The 14415-nt window shown below is 40.2% G+C and overlaps 1 protein-coding gene across 6 annotated transcripts in view; it reads left to right on the top strand.

The window, feature by feature from the left end:
* The window catches only part of SIM1 (SIM bHLH transcription factor 1), an 87020-nt gene that overhangs the window by 33483 nt on the left and 39122 nt on the right, over positions 1-14415 (top strand). For all 6 annotated transcript variants that reach the window (XM_073336862.1, XM_073336856.1, XM_073336858.1 and 3 more), the window contains one exon: positions 8621-8786. In XM_073336862.1, coding sequence (XP_073192963.1) covers positions 8621-8786 — 166 coding nt within the window. The remainder of the gene's footprint in view (positions 1-8620; positions 8787-14415) is intronic.

The raw sequence follows: 14415 nt of genomic DNA, 5'->3' as shown, positions 1-14415 counted from the left end.
ACTGTCCAAGTAGACGTTAGAGTTCTCATGGCACTTTTCAAAAAGTATAGTAGACAGCCTTTCCCTTAGCCAACTTTATCATTATCAAGCAGGTTCTAACATCCAAAAGCCTTTGAGAGCTCTACACAAATACATATTGCTCCATTTACTTACACAATCACTGGATATATACCAGATGTGATTTTGGCCCATTGTGTTCTGAGACACCTTACATTTGAAAGATATACTTTTTATAGACTCACATCACAGAATGAAATTAGTGTCATATTTTGTTACATTTATTTTATGAATTCTACATTTTTTCCAAGTTACATGTGAGTACAGACGTAAATGATCTTTGTATCCTAAGCTATCATAAGCATTTTATTTATAAAACAATTACAGATCTTTGACACACATTTTCACTTGGGCAAAACCTTGTGAATTCAAGCATACAAAGTGTTGCGGTTTGGCTGACAATCATACTACTTCTGTGTATACATGTAGCTGGGAATGACAAGCTGCATCTCCTAATTGTTGGAAATGCAGCTGTACTATGATGATCTAGAGGCCAGAATTCTCTTTTATTTAACTGTCAGACCAATCTGACAGCAGGAGTGACTAACAATCTGGGAGAAGACACCACGCAGGAAAAATACAAAACTTGCCCAGCAGTAGCTTTTTGAAAACATCTGCAGGCATCTAAATGTTTCTTTATATGAAACATCATGCCTGAGTTTTCCTGAAAATACCATTTATTTGATACAGCCCCTTTGGGCTTGTTAACGGGGTGTGGTAGTATGCATCTGTGTGTGTGTGTGTGTGGAAGAATTCTAATGCACACCAATGTGTTGCACAGTAACTGGCCCAGGTAGATCCTGCTGACCTGTTTCAAACAGCACTACATCAACGCACAGTAAAGAGTTTTTAGTGTGCAAAGCAGGGTCCACATGGGCCAGCTAGTGTATGATACATTGGTGTGCACTAGAATTTACACTCTTCTAATGCACACTACCGCACCGTGTAGATAAGCCCTTAGTTTGCAGATTGTTCAGTGTTTGAAGGTTTGATGTGATTTGCAGTGTGGGACTCTTATGATGGGAGAAGATATGTCTGTGACTCCACAAGCTGTATGCTACCAATGCAAATGTTTGAATGCCACTTGTGAAGAAAGAAATGCCTGGAACTCAGAACTATAGCTGCCCAAACTAGTCTTATTATTAACAATAATAGTAAGTAATCTCTTGAAGGGCCTAATGATCCAAAGCCCACTGAGTCAGCGGGAGCCTTTTCATTGACTTCAATGGACTTTGGATCAGGCCTGTGTGGTGCTTTTCATCCAAAAATGTTTTAAAAAGGAGGGTGAGTATCATTATCCCAATTTACAGATGAGGAAACTGAGGCACAGAGAGGTGAGGTGATTAGCCCAAGGTCAACAGAACACCAATGAAGTCTGGTAACAGGTGATGAGGGAACTGCAAAAGGTTCAGAGGTTCTTTTCAGTTCAGGTAAGCACTGTAAAGTTTGGATACTTATTCAAATTAAACAAACTCCTTGAGTATCCAAAACGAAAGTCTGCTCTTGATCTCACTGATTTTTGCCATTGGCATAAATGGGTTCAGGACTGGGCCCTTAGCTTGGAAATCTGACAAGAGCTGAGCTCTTGCAAGATGTTTGATACTTCCTGCTTCTGGTTAGGTGAGAAATGCCAGAGAGCAGCCTTTCTCATTGTATATTGGCACTTCTGCTTCTGGTCCTGGCTTGAACTTGGAAGTTCAGAGGTGTATTAAACTGAAAACTAAAGGGAAGGTGGATAGGAAACATCACAAAATGTTTTTGAATTTCAAAAAGAGTTTGCTTTACATTTCAAATGAAGGGAGTAGAGAGTGGAAAAGTGTTTATTTTATCTCCAGTGGTTCACCAATCACTACTAACAGCATTAAGGAAGGTAACATGAATCCCCCTCCTGACATATCTCCTAAGCAGACTGTGGCTTTTTTCAGCACATATACTGCCGATATGCTCTGTACCAGGCGTAACAGATGAGAAAATTGTCCAGTCTGTTGTGACACCTGCTGCTTCAGAAAGTAATGGAGACAACAAAGAGCAAGAATCTGGTTTTCTTTTATTCATCAGCTGAATGAGGCTTTGTCAACACTGAGAGGGGGGTAGAAAGCAGCAATGATACAAGTGGGCATTTTTTCAGAAGTAGAAAAATGATTTATTATAGAACTGTGCTCGGACACAAAGAAAAGTTAGACTTTTATTCTCGATCCTGGCGTAATTAAACTAAATGGCAGGAACTCAGTGAAACAGACTGAGTATGGATTACAGTGAACTTCCAGCAGTATGGGTTTCCTTTCTTATTTCACTTTAACATTCCCATTTCTATTCCATTTTCTGTCAGATTGGCAGAAATAGCTCTTTATTATCACTAACCAACATAAATGCCAATTGCAGAAATATGTTATTTTTAAAACAACAATACAATACCTGTGTATACGCCCAGGGAATGATGACTATATGTAATTAGTGGATCCAACCCATAGCTCAATAGCTTGAACAATTAAAACTACAACACGCTTTCTGCTGTGGGGACAGATGCTTGCTATGTCTCTTCGGTAACATTACATAATCACATTTACAATGCATAACCCTATTGTATAAATAGCCCCTTACACTCACATTTATGTTCAGATAATACCAAAGTCACATTGTACTGAGTCAACGTGTGTTAGTGGATTAACGCTAATTCAAGGCATTGCTCTTAGAATATGATTGTGTAAAAGGGAATACTGGCCCTTTAACATAAACTACAGGCTCTTTTCTTGCTTCGTCTTAGGATAGAGAAATTCTGGGAGTTGTAGTTCCCAGGACTAATGGGAATTAGAAGCTGTTACAGCAAGGAGTGCTGGGAGGAAGTGCTAGATGATATAAACATCTCCCTTTCCTGAAGAACAAGAAGAGGCTGTAGAAGGAGAAAAATTCTGGGCCTTTCTAGTAAGGGGCCTGGAAGTAGTAAAGAGGTGTAGAGGGCATAGAATTTGGGCCTGGTCACTCTGGTGACCACCTTCAGGGACTCAATGCCAGAACTTCTAGCAGAAGGTGAAGAAAGTTCTTCCTCCAGTTCTCTGTGGCAAAGGTGAGAAGACTTGCTGTTGTATTACAGAATGGGTGGAGTATGGGTTGAGCAGGATGGATAAATTACCCAGTGAAGGAAACTGAGCCAGCAGCCACAGTACCACAATAGAGAGGTAAGCCACTGCCACAGATTGGCAAGTACTGATATGACAATTTGCTCCTATCACCGGTGTGGTGTTACTGCTGTTAAGTTAGACTCCCATGCTCTATGGTATAGAGTTATGATGCATCAATACAGATGTGTATCTGGTGGTAAGAGTTGATGAGTTAGAACCTTTTTAACTTTTGTGAGCAAGAGTTTGTTCCAATACTTTTATATGTCTTCTGCATAAATTATTAGGCTATATTCTGTTTTTGACAGAGCACTCATGGACCCCAGAGATGCTTTCATCACCATGGTGAAACACATTCAAATGAGGCAAAAGGAGGGCCAATCATGAAAGAGTCCAGCAAAAGGCTGGGTTTTGAGGATCCACTGAACTCTTTTATTTCATAGGCAATAATTTTTCTGCATGAATCTCCCTTTTCTTATGTCACTGCAGGTTGCAGCACACTGCCTATCTACCATGCCATGGTCTCTTACTTCCCAGTGGTGTGTGTAATCCCCAGCTCCAGCCTTTTTCCTTGCACAGGCTCAGTAATTCAGAGCCTCAGCTGGGGAGTAAGGAGGCTTCCTGTCTCATTCTCAGAGTCCAGTTGCTCCCTCTGGTCAGGGAGAAGGGGAAAAAGGAGCAGGGTCAAAACCCAGCCTAGTCTTACTCGCTATTACCAGCCAGGAGGGGAATGGATCTTTTTCACAGGAGCGTGGAGCATTTTCATCTGTAGCTCTGGTATTTTTCAGAGCTTCCTGAGCTTTGGCATGTGTGATGGGACCAAAATTAGTTGGGGTAATGGGATGGATAATACAACCTGGTTGGGGTGGAGTTTTTCCCCAGTTAGCTCAATATGTGTTTGGTTGATCTTATCAGTGGAGACAGCTCTTCACAACAGTCAATGCTTGGTCTGGTGTCGGGGCTATGCAGTCTGGGCTGACTAGCCAGCTCACTATGCAAAATAACTTGTCTGGCCATGATTCTACAGTGCTAACTGGGGAGGGGTAGAAGGCTGGTTGTGCCTCCGTTATAGTAGTGGAGTTGTCCTGTGGGTGTTTGTGCTGCAGGTGGAGGGAGTCAGAATGTATTTTTGCACTACTGCCATTCTAACTTTGTGCCCGTGTGCTTAATCTGCTGTCGTTCATCTGTGAACCACTGTGATCTTCTTGATCACTGTGGGTGAGTGGCTAGCTTGGGGCCAAGGCATCAATAGTAGTGGAGAAAAGTGACTGTGTATTGTACTAACTCATTGGTGCATTGGCCTTGTATTTGGGTGGCTTGTTCAAATAGGGTGAGTTGGAAATTGAGGAAGCTCTGGAGTTTTTCAGGAGCAGATCCGCTTTGGTTGCTCACTACCCTAGTGGGAGGGAGGGAAAGCTCTGACCTCTGCCTGGATAGATGGTGACCAGACCGGGACAGTGGTATGTTGTTGATATCTTCAGCCTAGCACTGGATACTGGATCTAACATAATGTCTGGCTGCATGTGTAGGTTGGAGACTGACTGGGAGAATCCTATGGTTTTCATATGGGCCATGAGATCAAGTGCTACTGTATCACTGAGACAGTCTATCTGAAGGTTGAGGTAATTGAAGACAAGGCATCTGGGGGATTCCAATGCCATGGAGGGCAGCAGCTCTGTACGTTCGTCCATGAAGATGACAGAGTTTTCAGCTGCAGTTACGTACCTTACTATCAGTCTGATGTTCCTTTTATCGTTTGCCTCACAGATCATATGGATTCAATCAGATGTTGTTGTGTCTTAGATGAACTGTCTTTTGCATCTGAGATTGGAGGGGAGCAGAACTGCTACTCAATGTCTTGTCTTTTTTCTGTTGCATTCTGAAATCTGTCTTGAGTTGTGATGTAGAGTATCCTGTGGGGATTAGTGGGGTAGGGTTGCAGGTGGCATTGAACCATGTCTTAATGATGTAAGCAGGGCCATGTGCTCCATCCAAAATGAGATGATAGATGGTGACCACTGACTTTGCATTCAGCTGCAGGAGCTTCAGGCTCTTATTTTCTTCTTCGCCTCTGTTTACTGAGGTTACTGACTGAGCAGTTAGCTTTAGGATTTATCCTAGTGTATGGTGTTCTTGTGGGACATCTTCTCAACCCAGTGATAGTGGAGATTAGGGAAGGGATGGGGTATTGCAATTCAAGGTCATTTTAAGGTGCTGGTGTTACAGTTCCCCAGATCCTGAGGGCCTGGCAGTGTTGTCCTGCATTGTAGCTTGGAAGATTTAAATGTTGGTCCTTAAACAGGCGCAGCTGTCAGAGGATGGTATTGGAGTAGTGGATTGTGATGCAAGTAGTGATGGGGGGCCATTTCATCCCATCTCCTTTTATCTTCTTCTTTGTTATAATGAAGGGGTACTTTGCATTCCTGTGAAGGCTTCTGTTCCAGGGTGGACATGGAGCTAAGAGGGCTAGGTTGTAGTAGGAGGAGTGGATAGCCAACAAAGTTGTATTAGCCATTTAAATCATATAGATACTGGGGGAGCAGAAGACAGAGACACTAAGAAAACAACCCTGGTACTTACTAGTAAAGTTGTGAACATCTTGTCTCCTTAGTTTTGTCCTAATATTAATTTTCCCTGCTGTCTTGTTGCCACTGGAAAGGTGTTCGGTCATAGTTGGAAGTTATGAACATTTTTTGAAGACCACTGATAATACATTGGGATGTTTTAATAATTAAATGTAAAGACTAGCTACAGAATGTTAGCATCCTTCATTTTAATATTGCATTTGACCTTTCATGCAATTGAAGAGAAAATTGGTAGTACTCAACTGTGCAGAAACAGATGCCTTGTGCGTAGAGATAAGCTTGTACCACAACCCTGAATCCAAACACTCCCAAAATTAATGAGGATAAAAACAGAGCTCCAAATTTTGTTTCTGGGCTTTACTTCTCTAATAAGACAAATCAAAATCCTGGATCCAAACACTCTCAATATTTGGGGTATTTGAAACACAGATCCAAATATGGCACAGTTTGGAGACATGAATTCCTCAAAGAAGTAGCTAAGCATTACAAAAAGTTAATTATACACTGTGGAAACATCTGTCTGTTGTAAACGGGAGATACTGTACCCAGCTACTGCTCTAATTACAGTGGCTTATTTATACTGTACGGTATGTTTCTTGTCAGAGAGACAAGGCCTTCAATAGGAAATCTGTTCTACTAACAGGTTTGTTGATTACCTGGTACAAACAAGTTTTAGTCTGGAAACAGATGTATTGACCATAAATTAATTTGTCTGTTCAGCAGGTTTATTTGTGTAGCTATTCAGAGATTCATTATATTTAATCATTTGAATATATGGAAGCTTTCAGTCATTTATCAGGTTTGTCCCTGCAGCCATGGTATTTATTTGAAGGAGTTTCATTGTACTAAGCAGAGAGATGCAGAGGCTGGGGCACAGTTCGTGTATATTTTTAACTGGCATGGCTTACATCAATATATGTATGATTATGGTTCAGGATACGGTAGGTAGAGATTGTTGAATGATTTGTTGTTAATAGTTTTCATTAAGGGCTAGACTGAACCTTTAGATTCAGTTCTGAGTATGAGGCAATGTGCAATTGCATTGCCCCAGAAAAGAATTGTGAGTCACAATTCCTCCCCTGTCCTCCTCTTGCTCTGTTGACTGGCACAAAGGAGAGGCTGAGCCATGGCTCCTCCCACTTCCCTGCTGGTTTGTGGGAGGCAGGATGAGGAATGCAGCTTCTTACTTTCTTCCTTCTCCACAAGACATGATCAGAGTAGGTTCTACGTGATCATGCAGAAAGATGGGGGCTGCTCACTTCCTATTCTCCTCACAGAGTCACACAGATCAAGGGCATAATTCTATCCTAAGAATTTATCCCCGTTTTGGTGAGCAAATCCGATGAAGTGAGCTGTAGCTCACGAAAGCTTATGCTCAAATAAATTGGTTAGTCTCTAAGGTGCCACAAGTACTCCTTTTTCTTTTTTCAGTATGAACTATTGCTGATTTTCTTAGAATGTATTTGTATACACTATTCACTAAAAAGTTGGAGTAAATAACCTTCTGACTTTGTGAACTGGTATTTTTGGCTACTCAGTGATTCGTCATTTAAGTTTTATGGTATTTTTTTTTAATTCTCCCTGATTGTATTATTGAAGATCTTTAAACGGGGGAATAATGAATAGTAAATTTTTGGATGGATATTTTGTGGAAGTTTCACGATTTGCAAACATATTCACAAATATTCATCAATATTCATGATCTCACAAATCACAGCAGTCTGAATTCAGAGATTGCCAAAATAATATTCACAAATCCCTTGATTTACTGTTCTGTCACTGGTAGTTGTATATGTGTCAGTTTTAAAAAAAAAAACAAAATCCACCATCCACACCCCTTTAACTGCATAGCTACAAACTCACTGCCTTGTGATATTTTCAAAAGTCCCCATCATCACTGCTTTGTATTACTGAAGAAAGTGGAGCTCCAAGATGGGGAGAATGCAGTGTATAAGGTAACCATATTTTCAAAATAAAAAAACTGGGACACTTTTTTTTTGTGTAGACATTTTTTAGAGTCATGAAATAGTCATAGGAAAGTCATTTTTTAAATGTGTGCCACCATAGCTACTGCCAGCTTCTACCTAGACCGTGAAATACGCATATTTTTTGGAGTGGAGGATTCCTCTCCCCTCCCTCCCAGTAACATAGTGTTCTGAATGATTTTATCATGAAACATTAAACAAGTGTATTTTAACATTCACTTTGAGCAAAGAAACAGCTTTGACAGTGTGTATGTGCGATCATCCAACTTTGGAGAATCTGTCCCTTTCTTTTATTCTCTGATAACTGCATAGCACAGCGTTTGTTACTTGTCTGCACATCTTTTGAGTAATGCTGTGCGAAAGACAGGAGTTCCGTTTTGTGAAGATTTTTTTGGCTCTGAATCTGAGTGAAACCTGAAATTTTTGAAATGCTCTGTGAAGGAAAATTCCAGAAAAAAAATTCATTTTGGGGTGATTGAAATATTTTGTTTCAAAAATGTCATAACAGTCTGTTTTGACACTGGCAAAACTTTTATCCTGTTTTCCTTCCAAAATGAAATTCTGGGACCAACCAACCAATCTTATGAAGCATTTTGATTTCAAAGGAACCATATATTCCAATGGAATATGGTTATGTCAAAGTTTCTCTGACCAGCTCTACTTCTGAGTCCACTATTTCTCTGTATAATAGAATGAGACATTAGTTTCATTTTTAGGCTTTTCTAATTATACATATTGTAGAGAAAAACTAAAGCTATACAGTTGTCCTGGATGTCCCCACCCCAGATACTAATTGTTTCCATCCCCCATCAAACAGGAAAACGGGTCTGACTAAGATATTGAGTGAGTTTATGTCTTCTACTTCTGCCTTTAATAGGGATACCGAATATAAAGGACTACAACTCTCCCTGGATCAAGTGACAGCAACCAAGCCATCATTCTCATACTCAAATTCAACTCCAACCATAACGGACAATAGAAAGGGAAGCAAATCACGGCTCTCAAGCACAAAGTCAAAATCAAGGACATCACCGTATCCACAGGTAGCTGTCTTTGAACAACATATTTATATTACAAAGCTTTCTTTACTGCATAACTTGATTTTGGCTGACTTTCAAGCAGGAAATTAGAAAGGGCTGAGGAAAGTACTCCTCAATATGAGTAGAGGGTGGCAGAATTGGGTCCTTAGACTATAAGATCTTGAGGGTAGGGATGTGTTGTTAATTGTCTGTAAAATACCATGTACAGTATGGTGCAGCATCAATAAATCATCATCATCAATAATATATGGTGGGGATTTCATAGGTGAGTGACAACTGGAGAGTTGAAAAAGCTCTTGGTGTAGCATTTTTGTTGTTTGGTATCTGGGGACTTTGAGTTGTGCCCATTTGAATGATCCAGTTATGGTATGATCCTATTTTTTCATAAGCTATTTTTCTAGCCCTATAATTATCAGGAGAAGGAAAGGCAGTAGGAAGCACGTGAGTGGAGACTAGTGGTGAAATGTTTGCTAAAAGAAGTGAGTTTCTGGGAAGGGTCAGGATGATGATGCTTGGTGCACTGGAGGAAGAAGGTTCCTCCAGGCACAAAGTTGTGAATGGAAAAAGGAAACACAGGCAGATGGTGTTAGGTTTCAATAGACATTAATTCCCTTTTTTTCATATTCAGGCTTACATTTAAAAAAAATCTCCTGACTATTGTGTGGGGTCAATTTTCCAATGGCTCTCCAAAGACACGTTTGCAAAAATCTGTTCATACAACTCTTTGGCTGCACAGAACCCCATATTTGATCAGGAAGGTATGGTTTGTTGAGCATAGAAACTGTTGTGGCTACCAAATATTGAGCCCAGTCCTGTGGGCCTTACTCAAGTGCCCCAAGTGGAGATACTTGCATGAATACGCGGTGCACAGTCAGATAACTGTGGATGCCTGTAAGGAATCCAGTTGAATATTTGGCTCATAGTGTTACCTCTTATATGATTCCCCTGCAAGACAAATATTTGCAAAACTGGGTTCTTAAAGTGAGGATCTCGAGTTCATATTGTGGTGCTTAAATAAGTGGCCTGTTTTTCAAAAGTTCAAAAGGACCCAGCAGTTTTAACTTACTGCAGTGAGAGCTGCTGGATATCAAGCACTTTTGATAATGGGGATACTTATTTGGGCACCTCAGGGTGAACTCAGATTCCTAACTTTGTGAAGCCAGTTTTGAAAATGGCCATTATAGTTACTGTTACTTCATATTTTGATCACATTACACTTGTGTGTGTTACTCAGGACTTGGTCCAGAAGAGCCTTTCCTCTTGAATGCTCCACAATGAACAGTTCTAATAAAATGTGTTTACAATTTCTCAAAATTGTATCTACAAAATATTCCCAATGAGATATTCAACTGTTTTATCTTTTGGACATCTGAACTCATCCATTGTTTTGCACTGTCCCTTGATAGTGTTCACTACTCTTAGTTTCATCCAAAGGCGCCCCCCTACCCCCCAACTCTCTCTCTCTCTCTCTCTCTTACGTGAGATTAGTATCCATACAGATTCCTCTTCCTTGCCACCAACATTTTTCGTTTGCTAGCACCTTTAGCAACCCTCATGCATTTGGGCCTTAATTTAGTAGTGGTTATTGCCTGAATGGCTAGTCTCCAATTCAATTTACATCCTTATCACCAGTTAAACTGGTAGTAAAACCAGAGGTTTTGTCATATATAAAGCGGCAACAGTGCTGGTTGTCAATTTATTGAAAAACAGTCATACTGTATATTATAGCACCCCGCCACAAGCAATGCTGGCAGCTTGTCTGTACCTCATCCCTTCCAGTCACTGAATAAACTGTTGAAAGACCAACCAAAGCTGTTGTAAAGAACTTGCAGCAGGTGGTATTGCCTGTGCCCATCAGTTTCCAGCCCACATAATCTGTCACTCAGTTGTGGAGAATTGGAGAGTGACTCAAAAGCATGGTTATAAAATGACGGTAAGGGTTTTGGCTCACATACAGAGCCTGTTTTTTTTTTTTTTGGGGGGGGGGAGATTCTTACTAAAATTAGTGCCATTGGACATGGAGATCCCTTGGGGTTACCCAGCTGTCAGTGGGTTTCTTGATGGTTTTTAAATGTGTGTACTTTTCTTTTTTTTGCCTTGCTTCCTTACTCTTAGAAGAAAAATGGGGAAAAATATGCTTTACTGAGTGATGCCTGAGAATCTACTCCTTTGCCAGCTGTGTACCACTAGGGCAGCTACGTGAGATGGGGACTGTAAGAAAAACAGATTTTAATAAGTCTCAGTTGCATGGTCATTACTTGGGCAGGAGGAGAGGAGCTCGGCTCACTTAACACACTGTTAAAATTTTTCTCAAACCTCACGTTATCGCTGAATAAGGTGGACTAGGGTATTTGCAGAGCAGAATCCTTCTACTAGACTCTCTTTCACTAAAAGTGACTTTGTCGAATTTCAATTCTTGTCAGAATTTGTTTAATTCAAATTGACTATAGCAGAACAGGGACCTGCAAAGCCTGCCTCAGGATGGGAGAAGGGCAGACCAATATTCATTATGTGATTGTGGGGTTTGCTGCTGTCTGAATGCATTGATCAGTACTCTGCTTGTGAAGCCTGATTCAATATAGGAGAAGGGATAAGAGACCGATGGGGTTATTAGAGAAAAGAATGACTGAGTTGGCTAAAGGATGTCCCTTTCCTCCTCCTCTGCCCTATTACTATAAATCTATTTGGGTTCTCCCAAAATCTAGCTCTGGACCTCCATTTATTCTATATCCCAAAGAGCTAACCCTAGGCCTCATTTATTCTGTACACAGGAAATAGCAACAAGATTGGCAAAACATTTTAATTGTGATCGTCTGAACCATTGCTTTGGAGTTTAATCTTCCATTAGTAATGATCATTTAAAGGAAAAGTTGAAAGTTCTCAGCCTCTGATGGAAACATTTTATGGTCAGATTTTGATCAGCCTTTATTGTTTCATCTAAACCTCTTCCTTAGTTCTCTTTGGCGAAGACTATATTCAATAGCTGTTGGGTTTTTAGTAATTATTAGACCATATACTTTTTTTACTGTAGCAATAACACTACCCTATAAGTGCACATTAATTATTGCTAAGTTGCCATGCAATTGATGTTGATGCCAATTTTGCTCTACTTCCACTAAAAAGGAATGGTCGGGATTCATTCTGCAGCCCTTACTCATTCTCACTCAGCCAAATCACCCACTGTTTTAAAGGGCTATGTAAGGACATTTGGATTGGGCCCCTGCTGGACAGCCTCTTATTTGTTTACTGTTTCTTGCTGTAGCCTAAAGCTTTGGCAACTATCAATGTATTCCAAACAGCAAAGCAAAACCCTTTTTTATAGTAAACATAACTCCTGATCTGGTGAAGACTTACCAGCAGTGGGGGTTATTTTAATGGACATGCTGTATTACTTTAATCTAAGCCTTTCACCATCTGTTCTGCCTATAATAGTGAATACAAAAAGAACATATTTTACATTTCAGGGTTACATTAGTAAAAAGTAAGATAAAAGTGATTTAAAAGCATGCATATGTTCTTAGTACAATGCAGCCCGCATCTGTGATGTTTTTTCTCATGGCTAAGACACAAATCAAGAGGAAAAGCTGCTAATGCCGCATCTAGTGAAAGTTTTTCATGGAAAAGAGGACTCCACTCTGAGAGGATTTCACTATATATTTAACAGTTTATAATGATAAAAACCTGAGCAGGCTGCCAGGAAATTAGGTAACTGTAACATCCATCGCATGAACATCTGGCATTGTGTGTGAAGCTGGCTGCTGTTGCTATCTATGGAAAGATGGGGGCTGAGGCCAGAGAGACACTTGTATTCAGTATTATGGCATGAGAGATCAGGTGTGTGTCTGATGGGGGAAAGTGACAAAAATATTGTAGCCTACTACATTTTTATGGCCTCTCTTAAACTAAGCTTTAGATAGCCATGGGAGGATTGATTTCTTCCTCTTTCTATCCCCCAAAATAAAACCCTCCCGAAACTTCTCCTGGGATAAAAGGAGCATCAGTGAGTCCAAAAGATCCCTTGCTGGGTCGATGCAAATCCTCTGATCACTTCTCATCAGGCTGGCACACTGAACTAGTGCTTTGGAAGACAGCTCCAGTGTCTGGAAGTGCCAGGTCAGTCTATCAGGAGCTGGCAGCCCAGCAGGAAGCCGTTGGAGGACTGGAAGTGGTCTGAAATAGATCATTTGAATTCGTAGTTGTTCCTTTTCTGCCAACTATATTTTTAGCTTTGGAAGGTGTGATTGATTTCAGGTGTTGCCTCAGGCCAAAGAAGTCCTTCATCTTGTCCCAACCTTTATCTCCTAATTTGATTAGACAAGCCACATGTCTAAAAAGTACTGCTTGAGAGCAGACACGGAGAAAAATGAGCAAAGCAGCACACTTTCAATTATGCAGGAGCAGTTTCTTTACAGAAAACAATGTTTTCAGTGCTTCTGATTGGCCAGATTGCTATTGAAACCAAATTCAGTTTTCTGTGCCCTTTCATCACTTGGGCTAATTGAGCCTAATTCTAATTTGAGAGGTGCCATTTTCATTTCTGTTTCAGCAGAGCTTGGAGCTGCTGCTTTACAACCCTACTCCAACTACCACTGAGGAAAGTCACCCTTACCCACCTAAGTGATCCCCACCTGTGAACATTATGTTCCCAGAAGACATAAGGGTGGGAAAGCAGCAGTAGAGACAGCCTGACAATGCCAAGTGGAGAAGCTTTAAAAGAAAATGTTTTAGGTTATGTCTGCCTGTGCTGTGGACTGAGGATATGCTGTCATATACAGGCAGGCTTTCTAGACCATGTGGGCCACAAAAACTCATTGTGTTAATTTAATTTGGCCCAGGGCCTAGCAGCTGCACCAGATCAGATCTCAGATAACAACCCTTTACATCAAGTACAAAGTCTTGCTGTTTTTGGTTACATGGCTATATCGCCCATTACCTGGTGCATTTCTCACACATTGGATATGTGCCCTTTGGAATAGTTCCCTGCTCTGTGAGATAAGTGTGTAAGACCTGTTGAATTCACTCTTATTTTTACCTATGTGAAGAAGATCCCCACAGAAGTCAAACAAATTGTCACTGAAACCTAAATATATATATTAGTGACAAAAACTCTTTCCATGTTGGTAGCAATATAGCTGCATAATAGAGCCAGGAGAAAAAAGTACCCATGAAAGCTGAGCAAAATTTGGAATTTTCCTGTGAGAAATTCTAACATTTCAACATTTTGTTGTTATCCCAAATTGGAATGAAAAGTTGAAATTTCAAAAACTTTTTTAGAACTGAAATTCTGAAAAATTGCTATTCGGAAATATTGAAATGTAACATTTTGACATTTTTGATTGAAATTAAACATTCTGATCTGGGAATGTCAAAACACTTCATTTCTAGTCAGTACATCATTAAACTGCATTTTCCCCATTGTGGAGCATTGCCTCATGGGAGTAGTGGTTTGGAAACCTGGTGCCCCTACTGCCCCTTCCTATAGAAAATTTCAGTTTTCCATTGGAAATTCATTTTGACAAAAAATTCCCAACCAGTTTAATGCCAGTTATTTTTCATGTGAAATCTTACTTTTTTTGGGAAAAAAAAACATCTTTTTTTAAAATAAAACACTGAAACCATTCTATTTTTGGTA

This window comes from Lepidochelys kempii, chromosome 3 (assembly GCF_965140265.1).
Source record: "Lepidochelys kempii isolate rLepKem1 chromosome 3, rLepKem1.hap2, whole genome shotgun sequence".
In the NCBI taxonomy this organism is placed as follows: Eukaryota; Metazoa; Chordata; order Testudines; family Cheloniidae; genus Lepidochelys; species Lepidochelys kempii.
This window is presented reverse-complemented; position numbering and strand designations above follow the sequence as displayed.